The sequence below is a fragment of the Suncus etruscus genome, chromosome X (genome assembly GCF_024139225.1).
Source record: "Suncus etruscus isolate mSunEtr1 chromosome X, mSunEtr1.pri.cur, whole genome shotgun sequence".
NCBI classification, from domain to species: domain Eukaryota; kingdom Metazoa; phylum Chordata; class Mammalia; order Eulipotyphla; family Soricidae; genus Suncus; species Suncus etruscus.
This window is the reverse complement of record NC_064868.1, coordinates 69403648-69427139: the sequence shown is the minus strand read 5'-3', so window position 1 is coordinate 69427139 and position 23492 is coordinate 69403648. Positions and strand designations below refer to the sequence as shown.

The window sequence follows — 23492 nt, the reverse complement described above, 5'->3', positions numbered from 1 at the left end:
CTGCTGCCTCACTTCCTTATTTTATAGTTAAAATGTCTTCAATCATTAGCTACAAAGAAAGTTACAAAAAAATTTTACCCAAAGAAAACAAGATTGTCATGCTTTGATTACTTAATAAAAATTAATCAAGTACAGGTTTGAACTCTGTTCAGGAGGCACTGATGAAGTCAGGTGGCATCATGCTCTCATTTGAGTCTTAAATCTGCTATCATGTAGCATAGCAATAGGGTGTTTCTCTTGCTAGCTGCTGTCCAAGGATGGACCTGGGTTCGATTCCCAGCATCCAATATGGTCCCCTGAGTCTGTCAGGAGTGATTTCTGAGTGGCGAACCAGGAGTAACCCCTGATGTGGCCCCAAAACAAAAACAAATCTGCTATCATGTCCTGACTTGACACTTGACAAATTTTACTGATAGGGTATTGTGACTAATAAAGGATGTACATCTTGACTGATGTGCACAAACTATGAGCAGAGATGTCTCATATTTGCTATATCTCTAGAACTTACCTTGTGCCTTTAACATCTCCTGGAAAGAAGAGGGAGGACTTTTTGCTCCAAGTTTGATCACCTCATATTTTTCATTCACCTAGAAACTGCTAAACATTTTTTATGTTTCAAAGATGAGATTTCTATTTTAAAAAACAGTGGAAGAAGGTTCCCTTTGACTCACTGTTACTCCCATATATCTTAGGCTCATGATTTATGTGCTATCACTCTTCTTTGGAGAATGAATTTTCTTAGATGGAAACCTCTTATTTCTTCTTTCTTCCTGGGCCCACTCTGAATAGTCTGACTGAATAGCAGTATAGAGAGATGAAATCTTTTTCTTTGGTTAGAGCTGTCAGTTTTCTTTAAATTAAAAGTAGAAAAAGAAGAAGTAAGTAGCATACTGTTTAAAATATTTACTTTGGAGCCAGACTGCTAGTTTAAATTCCAACTCTGCCATAAGTTAGTTGTTCGATCATATGCATGTTGTTTGACTCATTTTTTTAAATAAACATTTACTTTTATTTATTTATTTATTTATTTTGGTTTTTGGGCCACACCCGGCGTTGCTCAGGGGTTACTCCTGGCTGTCTGCTCAGAAATAGCTCCTGGCAGGCACGGGGGACCATATGGGACACCGAGATTCGAACCAACCACCTTTGGTCCTGGATCGGCTGCTTGCAAGGCAAACGCCGCTGTGCTATCTCTCCGGGCCCTTGACTCATTTTTTAATTAACTAATTAATTAATTTGTTTTTGGTTTGGGGGCCACACACAGTGACTCTCAGGGGTTACTCCTAGCTATGCGCTCAGAAATCGCTCCTGGCTCAGGGGACCATATGGGATGCCAGGGGATCGAACCGCAGTTCGCCCTAGGTCAGCTGTGTGCAAGACAAACACCCTACCGCTACACCACTGCTCCGGCCCCTTATTTGACTCATTTGTGATTTAATTCTCTCAGCTGTGGAGTGGAATAATAACAGCACATACCTTGTAAAAATTATGAAGTCAGTTGATAAAGCTTTTAGAACTACAACTAAATGTATGCTCAGGAACTAGTATGGGTCATAGGGGCTAAGGTGTGTGCTTGATCTGTACTAATCCTGGTTAGATCTCTTTCACTGTGCATTGCTTGGGATTAGTCATGGTTTCTTATGTTCCTCTAATGCTACATACAGCATAATATTTCTTAATTAAACTAATTAAGTAATTAATTACTTAATTAAACTAATTACACAGTCTTTAAACTAAGTCTGTGTAAACTAATACACAGTCTTTAAAGGGTGCTGGATATGCCCAAGAATTTTCAAAATGTATTCATTTCTCAGTCCTGACCCCAGAACCATGGGAAATTGTCCAGTTTATTATTCTAAAAAGTATTTTTTTTCTTGATTTCAGCCAGGTCCTATCTCATCTTCACTCACAAAAATCACTTTGCTCTAGGCGCCGCTTCAACTCTTGGTCACTCAGCAGGTAGTCGTCAATAAATGTGAAGATTTCCTCAGGGGTAATAGGCTCCATGTAACGTTCCCGGTCAGTTCCTTGCTTGTCAACCAGTACCATGTTGAAATATGAGCGAGTGAGGTGATGAATTTGCCTGGAGAAGATCCCAGAAAATGGAGGTGTGAGACCTTGTTTAGGTTCCATTCCATCTGACTTTTCAAAACTCTGGATGAATTAATTCAGGATCACCCAATTATTTTTCTGTATGTGTTCACTACCTATCTCAAATCCATTGTTTTTCATTACCTAGACTACCCTAGTTTTGCTGCTTTTATGCATCTAACTCTGCATGCATTTTCTTTCTCATCCCAGTTATACAGCTTTGCTATTTTCAAGCTGTTCTCTATTAGAAGCTCTGTATGCAGGACTATCACATAGTACTCTGTAGAATGCACAGAATAACACCATGGAGCTCCAGTCACATGTGCTATTATGGTGTTCCTAGATTTGGGCTGGGCATAACCTGCTCAACCATGCTTGACATCATAGATTTTGATAAACTTTTCTCTATGTAGTTGCAAGTCTGCAGTTTTTCTCCTCTGAGTGTTTCCTAGTTTCTAGTAGGAATGACTGTTTCTGTCCCTACTAATACTGAACCGTAGAAGCAAGTATTGTTTCTATAGCAGGAATCAATAAATTTATTGACCCTGATTATGTGTGGAACAATTGAAAGGGTGATAATGGACAGATAGAGGAAAAGTCGACTTCTGCCACCTGACCTTTTTGTCTTCTCTTTCCCCAGTTGGTTATGAAAAAATGGATATGGAAAGATCATTATTACTCAGATTTCAATGCTTTATATGCCTTTTGCTCCTCCTTTGGAGACTTGAAGACTAAAAGCCCCCAGGAAACAGAATCAGTGATTTCTCTTAGTCAAAGTTGGCCCTAACTTTTGAACCTTGGTGGCTCTTCAGAGTCACCTTAAATGCCTTAGAAAAGTATAGTCATAAGGTAGTTTTATATTGGACCTGGTCATCTGTATTTGAGCACCCACTTGATTCTGATGCTCTGGCATTATCTTGCATTACCAGGCACATCTGAAAATGTTCCTCCCCAAAAGAATAGTATTTGCTGATTCTCTGGCAATCCTTTGTTACCCTTGACTTGCCACCTCTTTCATGCAGTACCCCAGCCTGCACCTGAGCTCTTTGATGATGTTGACTGATAGCTGGTGTTCCTGGATTCGTCCAACCTCCTGAAGTGGCTGCCCCACCAGCTCAATGATAGTCACATGCCGCAGGTCCAATCCACAGATGGCTTGCTGGAGAAAGAAAAAAATGCAGAATATGATCCCTTACTCAATCATAAAACTGCAAAGATGACTCATTCTAGGACCTGGTGAGGCAGTGTAGAAAAGGAGGGGCTTCTCCCTCAACCTCATACTATGTGGTTAATAAAATCTCCTCGTTGTCATTCCTGAAGAACTTGCCCTAACTATGTGTCGTTTGTTCTGGTGAAGTGTGTAACCAATGATGTCATTCGGGGTTATATCAGAAAGGAGAAAAGTAATTGATTCATTGCAGGAATAAAAGATATCTTGCTTAGTTTTTGATGTTTTATTATGCATAAGATCTTAACAGAAGGCTATTATGCTGTCACTATGGGTTTTCTTTACTAAACACATATACCTAATGCTAACAGAAATAATCATATCCTTACAAACCCTTATCAAGGGAAGTAGTATCCTAAATATTCTTTAGAGAAGAAATTAATTTGCATGGCAGTAATAAGATGCTGATCCATGATATAAACTAAGGACTGAAGCTGCCTACCTAAGTGCTGAACCATGAACTGCACGACAGGGTCATCTTCTAGTCTCCATGATTTTTTCTAAAATAGTACTCTGGGTTTTGTAGTTTCTTTTTGTTTTGTTTTGTGTTTTTGAAGTTGAAGAGTTATTTTATATTATTTTTATTTTCTAATAACAAATCTATTTAAGCACCATAATTACGAACATGATTGAAGTTGGGTTTCAGTCATAAAAAGAATACTCCCCCTTCATCAGTGCAACATTACCACCACCAATGCCCTCCATCTCCCTCCTATCCCACCCCTTTCTTGATATCGTCACATTGTATAGTAAACACTATAGCTCCACCTTTGTCTTTCTTTGTGCTTCTAAGCTGCCTATTTTCTATTTACACAGGATAAGGGTTTAAGAAGCAGTGAACATTTCTTGATGCCCCACCCCTTCCTTTATCATTGGGCTATTCTTCCTGTTTGAGCTAAGGCAGTGCTTTTGCCACCTTCATTGATGCTGTAGGAACTAGATTTTTTTGGTTGGGACACGCAAGGCCATCCTTTTATTAAAACTACTTTGATTAAGTTCTGCTCCATCAGCTCATAACATGACAACATACAGTATTCCATTTTAAGCTACTTCTGAAACATTTTTTTCTCTTACCTTTGCCCTCTCTTCATCTTGACAGAGCTTCCTGAGTTCTCAATAATTTATGTTCTTTTGTTTTAATTCCCAATAGTCATATCTATTCTGTCTTCTCAGTCTTATCACTCCTACCAGTAGCTTTACTTAGGTATCTTGTAGTAATGCAAATTGGCCATGCAACCCTCTCACTATTCTGAATGTCACATTTTTTTTTCTCTTCTACTATGGGTAATTGTCAGGAGCACAGAAACTGGAGTAAGAATACCTAGATTAGTTCCTGACTTGCCACTTGCTACCTAGTGGTCTTGACTAAATTATTAATTTCTTTATGCCTATTTTGTTAACTATAAAATGGGGAAAGTAATAGTTCATATACATAAGGGTGGTTATGAAAATATGCACAAAGCAGATACATACTTGAGGCATGTTCGGTATTTTTCATCTAAGCATTTGTTAGTGCTAGTGGTATTATTTCTTTTTTTTAAATTTTATTAATTGATTGATTGGTTCATTGATTGATTTTTGGGCCACACCCAGTGCTGCTCAGGGGTTACTCCTGGCTCTGCACTCAGAAATCACCCCTGGCAGGATGAAGGACCATAGGAGAAGCTGGGAATCAAACTGGTTCCCTCCCAGGTTGGCCACATGCAAAACAAATGCCCTACCACTGTGCTATCTCTCTGGCCCCTATTTCTTGAGGTAAAACATTCACAAACATTTGATCGTACCAGTTTTATAAATGTCTCCAGAGTACTTCGTTGTATTCATTGTAATTTACTCTGACATTCCAGTGCCTAACTACTTTTTTAAATTAAAGAGTAATTTTTTTAAATGTAGTAAAATTGTCCACAAACAAACCCCATCAAATTCTATCAACAAAAAGTTTGAAGAGGAGAGTTTGTGCTGCACAAAGCAACTCTTCGATTTGAAAAATTGTAAGGGAATGTGGCATTGTGTGAGGAGGTATGTAATGTAGCTAAGCCCTATTAGGAAAGTGGGTCTCACCTGTAGCATAGAAATCTGCATTTTGTAATATTTATTGGAAGAATCAGGAGCTGAGATGATAAGAAGTCTCTGTTTCTCGTAGAATTGATCCAGAAGGCCAGCAGCTGAGTTGACATTGACATTAATCTTCATAGCTAGGGTAGAAGCAAATGGCTTGTTCTTTTTTTGTTTTGGGGACACACCTGGAGGTGTTCAGGACTTATTCCTGAACTCAGGGATCATTCTTGGCTTGCTCAGGGTCTAAATTGGGTTCTAGGAATAAAACTCAGTTTCACTACTTGAAAAGAAAGTACTTATCCATTATACTAACTGGCCCCCAAAGTAGTATATCCTTTTTTAAATAATATTTTATTTAAACACCTTGATTACAAACATGATTGTGGTTGGGTTTGAGTCATGTAAAGAACACCCCCCCATCACCGGTGCAACATTCCCTCAGCACTCAATTCAAACTACATCTTGAGATGTTGAGATAACCCTATGGGGGGGGGGATTTCTCCCTTTCTTTGATATTTTAAACTCTTCTATAGAGTAGAAATAGCCTCTGGAAGTGGAGGTAACTTTGGACCTTAAATTCACTACAGAACCTCCATTTCTTCTTCACAGACATTGATTTTTGACCATGTGCACACACGCTGGAAGATCCTCTAAAGTAACTCTGATGTGTCCACTCTCCCGTATTCCCTGGTTAACTCACGAGCACAGATGGGTGGTGTTCCTGACCACTGGCGGCTGGACTGGCAGACTCGGGAGGGGGTCCCTCGGCGTTCATAACTTCCATCACAATGGTATTCACAAATGGCACCATAGTTGTCCCCTGCTGAGGTGCAGCTGAGGTAACCATGCTCTGGTGGTTTCAGGCTTGGACAACGTCTCACTGTTAAAGAGTTCAAGTTAGACCTATGAGATCTTTTCTAAAAAAAGAAAAGCTAAAAAGATACATTGTTGAGTTTTCCAAATGTCGAAACCTAGCATGGTCACAATAAGTGTCTTCTCTGTGTTGCCAATCGTCAAAATAAAGCCAAATTATCATGTCTTAAGAAATAAAGTCTGAAATGCAGATAAGAGTATTCCAAAATATAGAAACATGAGATTGTCATCAAAAGACTGAATCTATTATATGTGTATACATATATAGTCATACATGTATTTAAAATGTTTTTCTTCGAAATTGTTGGACACCTGCACAAAGATGCTTTATAAATGTTTTATAATGTTGATTTTAATAGTAAAAATAGTATATTGACTAATTTTCTTTAGTAGAAGGATTAAGCAAATTATATATATTACATATATATAATTTATATATATATACAATATATATATATTGGTTTTTGGGTCACACCCAGCACCACTCAGAGGTTACTCCTGGCTCTATGCTCAGAAAGCACTCCTGGCAGGCTCGGGGGGACCTTATGGGATGCCGGGATTTGAACCACCGTCCATCTGCATGCAAGGCAAATGCCTATCTCCATGCTATCTCTCCGGACCCAAATTATAATATTTTTAACGTAGATTACTATATTATCATTAAAAAATTGGTACCAAATATGTTCAGGGCCCTGAATCCCAATCCCTGGCACTGTCAGTGTTGCCTTATGACCTTCAAAGTTCACATATATGGGCAATAGCATTGAACTGTCAGACCTGTGTCCCTGGGAGGAGCATCTCTAGGAGTGTGCCCTATTAAAGAAAGAAAATGGAGGTGGGGCTAGAACAACAGTATAGTGTTTAGGGTACCATGTCAGTCTTCAGTCTCTGACATCTTGTGTACCGACATGATTATGAAGAGTAAACCTGGAGCACTTCTCATGGGGGACTCAAAACGTAACCCACAAAATTTTAATTAAATAACACTGAATTCAGTTTTCTTTCTTCATTTTTTTTGAGAGTGCATAATAGATTTAGGAATATTCCTGTTCCCATGGTCAGGAACCACTTCTAGTAGTGATCAAGGGACCATTAAATGCTATGGAACACATGTGTGCTTTCAGTATATTGTGTGTCCTCAGCCTTTGGAGATAACTCCTTTTTAATAACTCTGAATGAAAAAAATGTATAAATTCTGAATTAAATGTTTAAAAATTAAAAATATGTGTGTATTTCTTATTTAAGAGCATGGAAAACTTACTTGTTAGGAAAAGAGGAAAAGGGTGGTCTAAATGGAAACCAAGATGATAAGTGGTATTTAGTAGGAAATATACCACTTGCAGAGGGATGACTTGGGAATTAGATCAGGGAGGGGGCAAAGTGTGTGGTTGAGGAAAGTGTTCAACCAGGAAGAGGTAGTGATACTGAAAGTTATTAAACTGTTATATATGAAATCCTGTCAGCAACACTATTATAAAACACAGTACAAAAACTTATTTTTCAAATATACCTCTGGTAGAAACAAATTGGGGTATGGGAACATTGGTAGAGGGAACAGTACACTGGTGAGGGAATCAGTGTATTAGCATTGTATGATTGAAAACCAATCATGAGTAACTTTGTAATTTTACTTAACACAAGCAAAAAGTGTTGTCTTAGATTAAATTCATGACATATCCTTAGATATATATATTTTTTTAGTATATATACAAATTGGAAGGAAAATATAAAAGATTAACAGCAATCCACTCTAAATGAGTTTAATAAATTACCCTCCTTTGTTTATTTTTTCTCTATAATATTCAACAATGAGCATATTTTTCATGCGACCTATAGCATTTTTACTTATTTATCTTGTTTGTTTTATGCTTTTCCATCTTTTAAATTAATGTTAACTACTACACAATATCACACAACTTTAGGTGTATAGCTTAACCCCTCTTTATATGTATACGATATACCACACACTGACTTTTTAAAATTAAATACTAAGCATCATGATTAGAAACATGTTTGTAGTTGGGTTTCAATTATAGAAAAGAACCTCCCCTTCACCAGTGCAACATTCCCACCACCAATGCCCCCCCCCATCTTCCTCCTCCCCCACCCCCTACCTATATTTGAGACAGGCATTTTATTTCTCACTACAATTGTCATGATAGTTGTTAGTGTAGTTATTTCTCTAACTGTATTCACTATTCTTTGTGGTATCATATCGTGGGCTAGTCCTTTCAGCCCTCATCTCTATTGTCTCTGGGTATCATTAACATGATGTCTTTTATTTTTCTTAAATCCCACAGATGAGTGAGACTATTCTGTAATCTAGCTCCCCCCCTCTGACTTACTTCACTCAACATAATAGTTTCCATGTCCATTCATGTATAGGAAAATTTCATGGCTTCCCATTTCCTGACAGCTGCATAGTATTTCAGTGCCAATCCACCTACCACCAAAGATACTCCCATCCACTGCTTTTTTCTTTGCTATCATCATTTATTCCAAAACTAATTGTTAGTTTCATCTTTTTTAATTTTTTTTTGTTTGGAAGCCATATCTGGCAGTGCTCAGGGGTAACTCCTGGCTCTGCAATCAAGAATTACTCCTGGCAGGTTTGTATGACCAGATGAGAGTGGGGATTGAACCCTAGTGGGCCACAATAAAAGTAAATGCTCTGCCTTCTGTATTATCCTTCCACCCCTTGTTGTTTTTTGAAGTTTGTTTGTCTTAGTTAAAATGAATCATTCTTATGAGTAAAGCAAATCAAAAGAATACAACACAAAAAGGAAAATATCAGTTGATCAACAACTCCAGTTTCATCCTGGGATGAAACACTGAGAATAAGTCAGTAACTGTAAGTCCAAGAAAAGAAACCGAGAAGTAGTAGCTAATTTTATCTAGATTTAGGAAAATAAGAAAGTCTTGGGAAGTCAGGTTCAGAAATATGTGTATGTTCATTCAAAATTCCTGAATGACTTAGCACAGTGAACTTGCTCTCCTTTCCTGACATAAATGAGGTTTCTGTTTCTGGCATAGAGTAGAGAAAATTCCAGAGGGCATCTAGAAGGTCATGAGCAGGAAATCGGCCCTTTTAGAAAGTTTAAGACTTTGTTTTGACCTTGTACTTTCACAGTGAACTTGCAGCTGGCTTTGTTGTAGGCTTGATCGTAGGCAGTATACCGAATGATGTGTTTTCCTTCAGGAAAGTGAGAGCCAGGCTCAGGGCCCTGAAGTCTTACTCTGCATGAGACAGGGAAATAAGACCCACTGAGAAAAGATACCCTTAGAATTAAAGTCTCAAATATAATCACTGTAGCTTCAAAGCCTGTAGTTTACTGAGAGCCTAGAAGCTGCAAGGAGACCTAAGAGGTACCCATTGCTTGAGCTCACCTGGTGATAGTGCCATCAGCAGAATCCTTCACCAATGGTGGGTTCCAGTATACTTGAGCAGTCAGTTTCTCTGGCTCTGCCATCTTCTCACGTGAGTGGGGACATTGGATTTTGGGAGGATCTATGTCTGTCAAAGTAAAAATTTCATGTCTGGGTTGGGGAGATGGCTCAATAGGCCAGAGTGCATGCTTTTTTTTTTTGCTGGAGGCCTGAGTTTAGTTCCTAGCATCCCATGTTCCCCGGATCACACCGGGGGCAATCTTGGAACATCGTGCCAGGAGTAACTCTCCAAGTACCACTGGATGTGGACCTCCAAGGAAAATCAAATGTAAATTGACTATGGCTTTCCTATAGTGAATCATAAATAAAATACCACAACATTGTGTAGGCTTAAAAACGATGCATTCTCAGTTCAAGTTGGAAAAGGAAGGAAACTGGAGAAGGAACTTGAGCTCCAGGGTATGCTATTACTTTGTTATGCATGTTAAGCATGCATCTAGTGTATTACTCCCACAGTGAGCAGCGATGCATTCTTAGATTAGAATTTATATCCTCTGGGCCAGAGAGATAGTACAGCGGTAGGGAGTTTGCCTTTCACATGGCCAACCCGGAAGGAACCCAGGTTCATTTCCCAGCATCCCATATGGTCTCCCGAACCTGCCAGGAGCGATTTCTGAGACGGAGAGCCAGGAGTAACGCCTGAACACAGCCAGGTGTGGCCCAACCCCCCCCAAAAGAATTTATATCGTTTATAATTGCAGGGTCTCTGCAGCAAGACAATGGTAGCAATCAGCACTTACCTACACATACAGGTTCACCTCCACTCCACTTTCCATCTTCCATGCAGATTCTACTGTGGTCACCTTCGAGGTGATAGCCCCTCAAGCAGGTATAGTCACACTGGGAGTTGAGAAGCACACCATTTGTGCAGCTGTAGGTGCCACTAGTAATTAACTGCAGTGCATGGCATCGCACCTCTAAAATAAAAACAATTGGCAGGCTCAGAAACTTGTGAGATTATGTGGAGATATGCTTGGGCACCTAGCATCTTGAAAACTCTATCTAAAAGAGCTCTGCACTCAGGGATCACTCTGGCAGTGTTTGGAGAATCAGGTGCATGGTGTTCCAATGATCTCACCAGGGTCTCCTGCATGCAAAGCAAGCACCCTAACCACTATTTTATCATTCCAGCATCAGCAAGTACACGGACTTTGTAATTATACAGGAATTGGTACCCCCAATTTTGCCTCTTACTAACAAGCTATGTTATTTGCTCAATTTACGTTGCCTCTCTGAGTCTCAGTATTATCATTAGTAAAATGCGGACCCTTCATAGGACTGTTGTGCAGATTGAAAGAAACACTCAGTGCATTTAACTCACTGCACTCATTTAGTCTTACAGAGTTAGTGTTTCTTTTATTCCTCAAATGCAAGAAGTCCTTAAAGAAATTCAAAACTCCTTTTTAAAAAGTATAATTTTGCTGTTTTCACAGGCACTTTTCAGCCTAATAGTAGAAATAGATGGCCAGCTTTATTGCATTTGCTTCAAGAAAAATTAAAGTGCTTTAGCTACTACATAGGACCCAGTAGACACTACTACTGCAAATAGACTGTGATTATGGGAGTTCCAAAGTCTCTACTGAGATACTTGCTATTTGAGAGAAATAGATGGGTCATACATTCCTTTATGTTGTTTAAATTTCATTGCATTGGTTAGTTATTGGAGCTTTGACCAAAATTTCTATATGAATTGCATTCATTTTGCTTCTTGATCAAGCCACATTGATGGCTTTCTATCATTTCTGGTATATTTTATGTAAATATTTATACAAAAATAAAATCCTGGAAATCAGGGCCAAGAAAAAGGCTTGTCTTTTCAAATAAATTTATTTTCTTAATATTACCTGACAGTGACAATGATAAACTATTCACCTTTTGGTCTCTCATGAGGAAAGATAAAGTCACTTTTCAGTGTGCAGTGATAGTAATTAATTCAACCGGGCCCTGGGAACTTTGTCTCTATTTTCTTAATTTCTGTTCACTTTAAATTTATCACATATTGCTTTAACTTTGTGATGCCAACTCAAATTCATTTAGAAAATAATAGTGTCTCTTAAAGATCAAATTAATTATAGACACTTAAAAGGTGTGGTGGCTTCCTTTCTATCAGATTTCTGTTTTCCACAGCATCTTTCTTCTTTGACTACATCATTTACCTTTGAATATGTAGCACTATGTATTTAAGTTCTCACATTTGTGCTTCTGTCCCATTAACTTTCATTAAATCTGGGGATGACTTAGGCATTGAAAAATCTCCCAAAGTGATTAACATAGGGCCCTACACACAGGTGTTTGACAAATAGCATTCAGCAGTGATGGGCAAAAAGACAAAGCTCAGATACTAAAGGAGGTCATCTGTGATTTAGAATTTGTATATATTAGGATCACCCATTATAATCTTAATAATTGTATTTGGCTTTTAAAAGGAAATGAAAAATAGCAGTTATAACTTCACTGCTAAGGCTTTCTAAGGTCATAAGCTAGGACATGCTGCTATATACCACAAATGGGAAAATATCTAAGAACCCACAGACTTGATAGGTCCAGAAGCAGATCCATGTCCATAGGCCTCAAGCTCAAGTCTTAGCCTCTAAAAATGCATTCCTGAAACATTGAGCCAGAAGGGCTGATTATTATTGAAATTATTATTGAAATTATTGACATTCCCTGGGGCAATAACTACAGGGAGAAAAAATATAGCTAGAAAGTTTCTTTAGGAGAATATTCTGTTTAGGGGGCCTGTGGGAATAGGGGAGTAGTTCACCACCAGGCATATACCTTTAGTGACCAGCTGTCTGACCTTTGTCAAATGCATATCATATATGCACACACTTACGCCGACAGTAGGCAGTTCCAGACCAACGGCGGCTTGGCAGGCATTGCACAAATTTCCTTCCAATTAACCGATAACCTTGGTCACAGGAGAGCTCACAACGAGTGCCCAGGCTGCTGTAATAATTTCTTCCCCTTGGTGAGTAGCATGTGACTTCTCCATCCTGGATATTTAATGAAGAACACCATCGGGGGGCTGTAGCAATAGAAGTGTAAGCTAGAAGCACAGTAATCAAGACAGTACAACATTAGTGAAAAGATAGACACATGAATGGAACAGAATAAAGAGCCCCCAAATAGATCTATTCAAGTATGCCAAAGTGATTTTTAAGAATGGTGCAAAAACTATTCAGCATAGAAAAGACTTTCTTTTGAGCAAATGACGCTAAAACAACCCTAGTCCTAAAAGAGAGAAGGAGGGAGGTAGGGAGGAGTGAAAGGAGAAGAGAATGTAGAAGAGAGGAAGAGAGAGTTAATTCTCATTTTTATACAAAATTAGATTGTGCCCATTTAAATGTAAAAAGTACAGTTATAAAACGTTCTAGGAAAAAGTTAAAATTCTTTGGTTAGATGCCACAAAGTAGGTGGCAGGGCCTTAACTGTATGCGTGTTGCAGGCCAAAGCCTCTTCTATCCTTGTCAAGGGGAGTGCTAACCTTCTCTCCTTTCATTACAACACAGAAAATGTTAAAAATCCTTTGGATTTTGAGGTTTGAAAAAAGTATGAGACATTATACATACCTAAAACAATTCATTACAGCATAAAATCAATAAATTTTACCTTATCAAAATTAAACTTTTGTTTCTTGAGAGGCTGTATACATAAACAAAAAGTTAAACTACAGGTTAGAAAAAGCATTTGGAAACCATATATTTAATCAATAATTAATATCTAAGATAAAAAACTCTGAAACTCAACAGAAAAGCAAAAATTTCCAATTAGAACATGGGCAAAAGTGATGGGAAGATATTTCATTTAAGATATACTTATTATGAATAAAGCACAAGAAAAGATTATTATTAGTTATAAGAAAACTGACATTAAGGGGCTGGAGTGATAGTACAGTGGGCAGGTTGCTTTCCTTGAATGCAGCCAACCTGGTTCAATCCTTGGTACCTCACATAGTCTGCTAAGCCCACCAAAAGTGATTCTTGAGTGTAGAGCTAGGAGTAAGCCCCAATCAAAAACAGGTGTGTCCTATACCCCCAAATAAAATATTAAAGAGGCCAGAGCAGTGGCGCAGCAGTAGTTCATTTGCCTTGCAAGCAGCTGACCTAGGATGGACCGCCATTCGATCTCCTGACATCCCCAAGCAAGGAACAAATTCTGAATGCCCAGCCAGGAGTAACCCCTGAGCGTCACTGGGTGTGGCCCAAAAAAACAAACAAAAAAGTAACATTAAAATAAGAGTATGATGCTCAACAAAGTGTCTTAAAGTTAATAAAACACAATCTGCAATGTAGATTGTTAGGAAATAAAAGGCATTATAACTCTTACAAGAAATACTATTGTGAGAAATACTAAATAATATAAGCATTTTGGAAAATATTTTGATATTTTCTTCTAAAAGTATATGTAAACTTGGGATGAAACTTCAGTCCTATTTTAAATATTTAGGGAAGTGAAACAAAAACATGTGGTCATATAAATTCCTTTATACAAACTTTTAAATGGTCTAGATTCTTAATTGTCCAAGGCTGGGATCATTCAATGTCCTTCTATGGGAAAATAATTAAACTGATAGAGTTTAAGCCATATAGAGAAATGAAGTGTTAACACATTTGTAAAGAGAAAAGAATCAAGCACAAAGTACTATATAGTTGTAGGATTTCATTTATATGACATTCTAGATAAGGTAAAAATATAGGGGCAGGTCAGTAGTTACCAGATATCAGAGGTAAAGATTAGAGATATTCCCAATGAGGAACTTCTGGGGAAATTCCTTTTTTTTCATAAGCATTGTGGTTACAAAATTGTTCATGAATGAGTTTCAGTCATGGAATGTACACCACCCTTCCCCAGTGCATATTTCTCACCACCACTGTCTCCAGTTTCCCTTCCACCCATCTGCCTCTGGGGCAGGCATTTTACTCCTCTCTCTCTCTCTCCCTCTCTCTCTCTCTCTCCCTCCCTCCCTCTCTCTCTCTCTCTCTCTCTCTCCCCCCCCTCTCTCTCCTGTCTCTGTCTCTGTCTCTTTCTCTCTCTCTCTCTTCTTTTTTGTTTTGTATTGTTTTTTTGGGTCACACCCACCAGTGCTCAGGGGTTACTCCTGGTTCTGTATTCATAAATCGCTCCTGGCAGGCACCGGGGACCATAGGGGATGCTGGGATTCCATCTGTCCTGAATTGGCTACATGCAAGGCAAACGCTCTACTATTGTGCTATCTCTATGGCCCCCCTCACTCTCTTTCTTTGACACTGTTTTTAGCACTATTATTAATAAAGAGATGCCATGCATATTACTTTATCCCCTTTCAGCACCTCGTTCTTGTCCAGAGTGGTCAGATCCGACTACCATTGTTATAGTGGGCCCTTCTCTACCCTAACTGTACTCACTGCTCTTTGTGGCAAGCTTCCTACCATGGACTGGTCCTTCTGGCCCTTATCTCTATTGTCTCTGAATATTACTACCATGTCAAAGACTTGTAAAATGAAAGTCCAATCCCAGTTCATGGCTGAGCACAGAAGGTTATGGGATTATTAAATCTTAACTATGCATAAAAAATATTAATTTTTCTGGAGAGATAATATAGGGGCCTTTGCCTTGCATGCCGCTACCCCCAGTTCTATCCCAGCATTGCATATGGTCCCCTGAGCATTGCCAGGATTAATCGCTTATCACAAAGCCAGAAGTAATTCCTGAACATTACTTACTGGTTGTGACCCATACCCACCTCCAAAAGACATACAAAAAGACAATGACTCTTGTGGGTTTAGATTTTAAAGGAAACATAATCAGGTGGAGGGCCACCTGCCCAAGATAACACAGACTTGTCTGCTTGAGTTGGGAAGGCAAGTCCCAAATGAGCTCATTTTGTTCCTAAAAACTAATCCAAATAAGGAAGCTTTTACAAAAGCATATCAAGACCTACATTAAAAAAGAAAGGTCAGAACCTCTGCTTGAGTGCAGGTGTAGAATAAAGACAGATTTAAGTAAGAAAACTCTCATTTGAGCAGTAATATGCTTATGATTTCCAGAGCTGGTTTTGGAGTCTGAATTTATATCCTCTGAGTGATCTCCATTGCCATGTAACAGTATTATTTGCTGAGGTCACCATGTTGTACATTTGATTCCCTAAAAGGAAGAAGGTAAGCTTTAGGAATTATAGGTTGGTAAAACTGACAGTGATCTAGAATAGTTGAACACAGACCTCTGAGCAATTAAAAAAGGGGTAGGACATTTGCCTTGACGAAGTCAACCTGTGTCAGGATCGAATCTCTGCCTCCCATATGGTTCCCAGAGCCTGCCAGGCTCTTAGAAATCAGGGGCAGAAGTGGTATTTGAACTTCGTGAAGTCCCAAAATGATTCTAAACATTATCTTTATGCTAACTACAATATCTGCAATTGTAGCATGTTAATTTACATTAACATTTGGAATACAATTACATAAGTAGTTAATATAAGCACATAATTCAAGTCCAAAATGTTATACAGCAAAAAGTTTCCCTACCCTGTTTCCATAGAACTCGTAGTGTTCCCATAAAGAACCATTGTTTGTTTGAGACCACATTAATCACTACATAAGGGATATTCTTGACCTGGTTCTCAGGGGATGCTCCTAGTGGTGCTTGGGTGTGGAGAGATCATGTATGCAGTTCTAACTAAACACTAGTACCTCAAATTTCATGTGTGAGGTCCTCTACAACTCAGACACATCCTTATACATATTTTATGTATATAAAATAAATATCAGTACATATTTATATTTTCCTTCCTTTTCAACACATTAAGGAGTACATTATGCACTGTGTTCCCACTAATGGTTTTTAATTTTCTTTTTAATTTAAAATTTATTTTAGGCACTGTAGTTTATAAGGTGTTATTAGTAGAGTTTCAATCATGAAATATTCCATTACCACACCCTTTACCCTTGTGTCAGTTTCCATCCACAATTGTTCCATGTTCTCTTCCCCACACATTCCTTATGGTAAGCTTCCTTTTGAAGATTGTATAATTTTTTTAACTTAGTGGTTTATTTTAGATGTATTTCCATATCACTAAATAATCAGTCTGCAATTAATTTAAGTTAACTGACATTTTAACTATATATATATATATATAGCACACTTGTTCTTCAACCCATGTTCTCCCTTGAACATATATCTAACTTCCTTGTCTCTATTGTCTTTAGCTAGCTTTTTCCACTCTGGAGAAGCCCACATTCTCTTTTGAACACATACTTTCTCTCTTTATCTCTCCCCTCATATCTTTCTTTATTATTACTTTTTCTTTTAATTGTTGTTTCTGAGTCACATAAAGTGGCACTTACTCCTGGTCTTTGCTCAGAGATCAACCTGATCAACCTGATCAACCAAATGGAGATCAACTCAAGTCTGCCATATGTATTGTAAGTAGGACTATCTCATCACCCATTGTCATACATGTAAAAGTACTTAACTTTTGTCTTTCACCTTTTACTTTGCTTTTTGCTTTCATCTTTTCTAGGTTAATTAGGACAATTAATCTTAATTACAGTAATCCTGATCCTCAGGTGATTTATGTTAAACTCTGTCTAATAAAGGTGGCAGGGAAAGAAAAAAGGAGCTTGGCTGGTTCAGAAAGATCCAAGAAGCATTTTTTCCCATGACTCTTAGGTTTTTTGTGAAAAATGCAAGCTCAGATCCCACAGAATTCCCCCCACAGAATGGCACTAGAACAGAAAACCCACCTCTATTTTCTCTCTTTATCTTTGGAAATACTTTCCAAATACTAGGATACTGAAATGAAATATAAAAGATGAAAGCCCTTTCTAGACTATTCTATCAGCTTGATCCTCTTGGGCTTGAAAGGGGCAGAGAAGTTTAGTCAGCATTCCTCAATTCCTTTAATTAGTGTGAAGTCTATTACTGAATTTCTTCAATATCCAAAGCACAGTGAGACCCCTGAGCCCTGAGCTCCACAAAGATACAAATAAAATGCAAATGATGATTGAATACTAATAATGCTTGTTCATGATGACAAGTATATTCTAATTTCCTGATATATATACTTTGGGAGGGGGCTCACAATTGGCAGTGCTCAGTGATTACTCCTGACCCTGTACTCTAGGATCAGGCATGTTGAACTCAAGGGACTTTATGGGATTAACATAGATCAAATATGGGTCAACTGTAGGTAAGCCAATCTCCCTGCCCACTATTAATCCTTATCCATTGATGTACACTTTTTTAAACCAACTTTGCTTTATTAATAATCTTAAGTTCCAAGTTCCTACTGATTATTCTTGGATCATTTTTTCTATTTACACGTGTCTGCTATCTTTGCTCTGTTCCCATTTAAGACAAGGGTTAACCGTAAACAAAAAAATTTGTGATGGGGGATAGTAAAGCCACTAGGGTGTTTGTCTTGCACATGATTTGGGCCCTATAAGACCATCTTAGATGGTCCCTTAAGAACTGTCTGTAGTGATGCTTGAGCACATAACTGGGAATAAACCCCAACCACATCAAAGTGTGGCCCCCCAAAAACAAAAAAAAACGTGCTAAATGTTTAGAGATTAGTCAATAAATATTTATTGACTGAATCAATTAACTGATGAACATAGTATGTTTTGATACCTGCATTAGAAATGTAGGGGGAAATTAAAGGTTAAGTACCAAATTCTCCAATCTTGAAAATTCCTAAGAAAAGGAATGTGTAAGATGATTCAGTTTTCAGGGCTGTCAGACATCTCTTGCTTGGGGTGCTCAGAAGCGGTAATTCTGGTTATTCTTGTCAAAATGTATAGTTCCACCTTTTCAAAATATGTCTTTGGAAGTCTCAAGTGAATCTAAGATTTTAAAATCCTATACTCTCTCACCATTTTACAACTTTTATTTCCATCTAGCGGAAAAAAGACTTTTGAATTCTATGAAGTTCTTATAGTTGTTTAAATTGTGGTTTAAGTCAGTTAATCTCACTACCTGGTCCTGTCAATTTTGGCCAGAGTTTAGGCTTACATATTTTTATTTTTATTTATTTATTTATTTATTTTGGTTTTTGGGTCACACCCTGCAGCACTCAGGAGTTACTCCTGGCTCTACACTCAGAAATTGCTCCCGGCCGGTTGGGGGGACCATATGAGATGCCGGGATTTGAACCACCATCCTTCTGCATGCAAGGCAAATGCCCTACCTCCATGCTATCTCTCTGGACCCTACACTTACATATTTTAACTGAAGCTAGACAAGTTGGGAAGGACCACTATACATAGCATTTTCTGGATACTTTGGGCTCGTTTAATATCAAAATGTATAATCTGCCAAGGAAGTGATTTGAATTTCTTCATTTCAGTATCTGCCCATGTGTGTCACCCCCTAGAAAGTCACATTAAGCCAAGGAGGAATAGATTCAATATTTGTTTGGAAGCTTCAGACGGCAGTTCCAGACAAACAGAACTACTGCCAAAGGGCCTCCACAAGAATCTAAGGGCAAATGGAAAACTTTAGTTTCAATGACTGTGGCTGTGATGGATGTAGCTTGTTATTTACTCATCTGGATGTCTTCATACTTCTACTAGTTGGGCTTGTCTCCTTCTTCTACTCTCCCCACCCCAGTCTCCATGAGAGCAGATGGTACAGGCCACAGAATATGTTTAGCTATTGAAATGCCATCTGGAATCCATCAAAAGCTTCTGTTTGCCTTCTCATTGTCCTTCCTGAATTATTCCTCTTTTCTCTTTCTACTCAGAGAAACTATTTTCTTTGACTTCCTGTATCTACAAGGGCAAAGGATGAAAATTTAGAAAATAAAAATATCCATTTTCTTTGTGTTTGTTTTTCAGCCACAAACCCAGTGGTGGTCAGGGGATACTCCTGGCTCTTTGCTCAAAAATTGCTCCTGGCAGGCTCAGGGGACCATATGGGATGCCGGGAATCGAATCTGGGTTTGTCCCTGGTTGGCCACATGTAAGACAAAGGCACTACATATGTGCTATTACTATGGCCCCAGAAATATCTATCTGTTCTAAAGTAGGAAACAATAAGACACTGTTTAAGAGAACATGATCTGTATTTTTGTATTGACATTAACTTTTTTCAGAAATAGGGTATGAAATATTATCCTATAAGTAATATCTTGGGGAAAAGTAGGGGGAAAGAATGATTCATACTTTGAAAGTTTTTCTTTCCTTAAAATGATGACCTCATTTCCTTATTTTCCTAAATGTGGGATGTGGCCCAAGTTCTGCATTTTTGTGGTCTTGACAAGGACTTTAATTTTGAACTCATAGAACAATTAGTATTATAAATGGTTTTCAGAAAATAAGAAGTATGTAAAATAAAAACTATAATCAAATATCATGTTCTCCAGTCTTCTCATTTTAGGTGCTAATATTTTTATCTATCCAGAATCTTTTATTTGTGCCAAATCCTTTTGTTGCCTATGACAACTTAGTTTGTTTCTGGACCAAACCCTGGCTTTTCTCTCAAAGATCACTTCTGGAATAGCTATGGAAACTGTATGTGGTGCCAGGGATCAAACTAGTATTAACTGCATGCAAAGCAAGTACACTATCCATTCCAGTCCTGCCTGTTATAATTTTTTGCTTATTTTTCTTTTGAGGCCACACTCGAGTGCTCAGGAACTATTCCTGGCTTTGCACTCAGGAATCAATCTTGGAAGCCTTGGGGGACCATATGGAATGATGGGGATCAAACTTAGGTCAGCTAAGCAAGGCAAGTGACCTACCTGCTGTACTATCAGCCCTGCCTATTACATTTTTTAACCAATTTTATTGATAAGAAAAGTTCTTTTTAGTATCTAATTGAAGTATTCCTTATTGTAGTCAAGATTTTGTCTCCTCTATGACTTGCTCTAAATGTTTTTGAAGGATAGACAGAAAAACATTCTAACAGAAGTTCCTAGCACTTACCTTCATACTCTGCTGGTGCCACTAGTGAAACGAGGAAGAACAGCAGAGCTAGAGCTCCTCTTTGAATTAGTTGACTGTTCATTTTTGAAAGGTGGTTGTGGGGTAAAATTGAGACAAAAGTAGAAATAAGTGGCCAGAAGTATCAGGGCAAAGAAAATAACTTTCAAAAACAAGCCATCAATGAACTTTGCAGAGTGAGGGGAAGTAGAAGTACAGGATCTGCAAGGAAAAATATTTTTCAATTAATGAGCTCTTATTATATAACCCAACTCATAATTATCTCCTAATTTATCCAGTAGCAAAACTATTTTTTGATGGTCACTTTTTCTTCTGGAATATGGATATCATAAAGCAATAAATTGAGGTACAGAGAAATAGCTCAAGGAGTTGTAATGCATGCTTTGCATGCAAGAGCCCAGGATAAATCTACAGCACCTCATGGGCCCTCTATTACTGCTAGAAGCTACTTTTGAAAACCACTGGATGTGGTTGCCAACCAAAAGAAAAATGTTCCAATTGACCCTGATGAAGTCAAATGCAAACAATCGATGGTTTGAGTTACAGAGAGGGATATTAAGGAAAACACATAAATAAATTTCTCTGTAACTACAAGAGAATCCAGTGATTGATCAAAATTTGATTCAGTTTTATTTAAATTCAAACATGATGAAATAAACTGATTAAAATCAGTTGGTGATTTTATTCATTTTATTGAATATTTCCCAATCCCTAATCTAAAAAATTATAAGTGTGGGTAGGCAAAAAAGCAAGAATTCTGTGGTTATGCAAATCAAGATGTGTATACAGTTCTACCCTTAATTTAGCTAGGAGATTTTGGACAAATCCCTTTATTTCTTGAGCCTCAGTTTCATCATCTACAAAATGGGATTAATAACAACATCTACATTAGAAAATATGTTATTGCTGGACACTATATAAACCATTAACATATATTAGATGCCAACTTTGATTTAAGCAGAACTGAATTTCTTCTTTCTAGTCTCTCAGGCAGTAACTATACCCTGGTGTTGTTCTTAACTTTGAATTTAGAAACTTGGGATGGTGGTGAATTCTGACTTTAAAGTTCAGCCTAATCTAGTTTTACCCTGCTGATCCAGCAGGAAGTCAGGAAGATTGGAAAGAATTCACTGATGTAAATAAAGAGAAATTGCTAAAACCAAATGACCTAAATTTTTATCATGTCGTCACTTCATTGGGATGAGAATTTTGTGATTCTGGAGCAAGCAAATAATTTATAGTGGTCAAACTTTCTTCCCATTCATATAACTTGGACCTTTCAACAGACACCCATCCACCCACATGCTTTCAATTAAATGCATACTTGGGGTAGGCATCAGTCCCCAAAATGGAGAAAAAATGATGGCATATTCTAACCAACATCCCTAAAACTATGAGACTGTAAGAGTGGCAAAAAATCATTTTCCAATTTATAACTATTTGGCTTCAGATTTTGTCTAAAGAGTTGCAAGGAAGCAGGATAGAAAAAACATGATAGCAAGTCCAGGAAGTCAAGTTAAGAGTGAGACATGGGAAGGAAGGTTAAAAGAAGAGATCTCTAAGACATGCAGCAAAGAGAAATAAGTAGAAAAAAGAAATGAAATATGTAGAAAGAAGAATGAAAAAGAGATTGAAGAGAGCCAGAAAAATGAACAGCTAGCTAAAAAAAAAAAACACCTCACAGATCCCCGTTCATATCTAGTCTCAGTACATTTGGTTTTAGAGCCAGGGCTTTACTTTTTATACTTAATGCTCTGAGTTGGAGGGAGCTATCGTCCCTGCCCACCTCCTCCTCAATCTCACACAGTAGAGTTAACCACTCCTCTACTGCAGACCAGCATGGTAGTGGGAACCTGTGCCTACAGTCAGGTCGGGGTCATATGGAAAACAACATATGATTCAGTTTTGTAAAATAACATCTTCATTCCACCCCATTCGTCTACATATTGCCTAAAATCTAAGACTCCATTCACACAGCCTTAATGGTAGTGCAATGAGATATAGTAGAGAGTGAATAAATTAAGTGACAGATCTTACCTGTTTTAGGCATTTCTGTGCTCTCTTTGTCTCTTTTGGTCTTTCTTTCTCCTTCCTTTCCATTCCTCTCATCAGTTGGATAGACTTTAACTTTCCTAGATGAATGACTCTTGGTCTGTTCCAGCCTCTGAAGTTTGGTTAGCACTGCCCAGATGTCCATAACTGCCAGAAATCTCCTTAAAGCTATATTACTACTAAAAATATAGTTGTTTTCCCCTCAGAGCAGGGTTTTAGAGTTATGAGGGAGAAAAAACATAAGCATTAGAGAAACTCAGTCTGCCTTATTCAGAAGAGAAGAAAGTGTGAATGGCTTTGGCCTTATGCCCATGAATATAGTAATTACTAGCAGGGACTGCTTAAAGGTCCTCCAGAGATTTGGTACATAAAAATGATTTTTTATGAATCAGCTTGACTGATTCAGGAGTGAATGAAAAGAAAATTCACAAAGTTTAAAGACAGGAGAAGAGTATTTCTGGCTTTGACACTCTCTGAAGAATTTCCTTTAATTTTCTTAGTATTCCGCATGTCCAAGTTACTGTGCTGTCCATGTAATATGGGGTCATAACATACTTATGCAACCCTCATACTGATTATCTCTTGAGGATTTGTTTCTGATAAGAATGCTCAAAAACACTACCACAATTTTCCTGCAGAATTCAGATGGATTCTTGTAATAATAGTGCAGAAATAGTATACTTAGAGAAGCTTTGGTAGAGGCTGTTTAAGTTAATGTAGCTGATATTTACATGGGATATTTTATAGCTGTCAACAGGCTTTTTCCAAGTGGTCTCTGATAAAGGTATATGTTTCTCTTCTTAAGCAAGATTTCTTAATTG

General features: G+C 37.9%; 1 protein-coding gene and 1 non-coding gene across 2 annotated transcripts; both read right to left on the bottom strand.

Annotated features, from left to right (window-relative positions):
- Window positions 1-1902: 1902 nt before the first annotated feature.
- SRPX2 (sushi repeat containing protein X-linked 2) lies at window positions 1903-20683 on the bottom strand. The gene is made up of 9 exons (XM_049766922.1): window positions 20602-20683; window positions 12534-12746; window positions 10438-10614; window positions 9638-9764; window positions 9366-9487; window positions 6078-6257; window positions 5381-5514; window positions 3129-3250; window positions 1903-2083 (listed from the first exon to the last, which is right to left on the bottom strand). The coding sequence occupies exons 1-9, from the start codon at window positions 20681-20683 to the stop codon at window positions 1903-1905; spliced, it is 1338 nt and encodes a 445-aa protein (XP_049622879.1).
- Window positions 13084-13207, bottom strand: LOC125999914 (U6atac minor spliceosomal RNA). The gene has a single exon (XR_007492349.1). It is a non-coding gene; the product is annotated as a U6atac minor spliceosomal RNA (small nuclear RNA).
- Window positions 20684-23492: the final 2809 nt, after the last annotated feature.

Coding starts and splice junctions, on each gene's coding strand:
- SRPX2 (XM_049766922.1), bottom strand. CDS start 20,683: ATGAACAGTCAACTAATTCAAAGAGGAGCTCTAGCTCTGCTGTTCTTC. Junction 10,615..12,533: donor TGGAACTGCCTACTGTCGGC/GTAAGTGTGTGC, acceptor TTTTTATTTTAG/AGGTGCGATGCCATGCACTG. Junction 5,515..6,077: donor AACACCACCCATCTGTGCTC/GTGAGTTAACCA, acceptor CTTCTACCCTAG/CTATGAAGATTAATGTCAAT.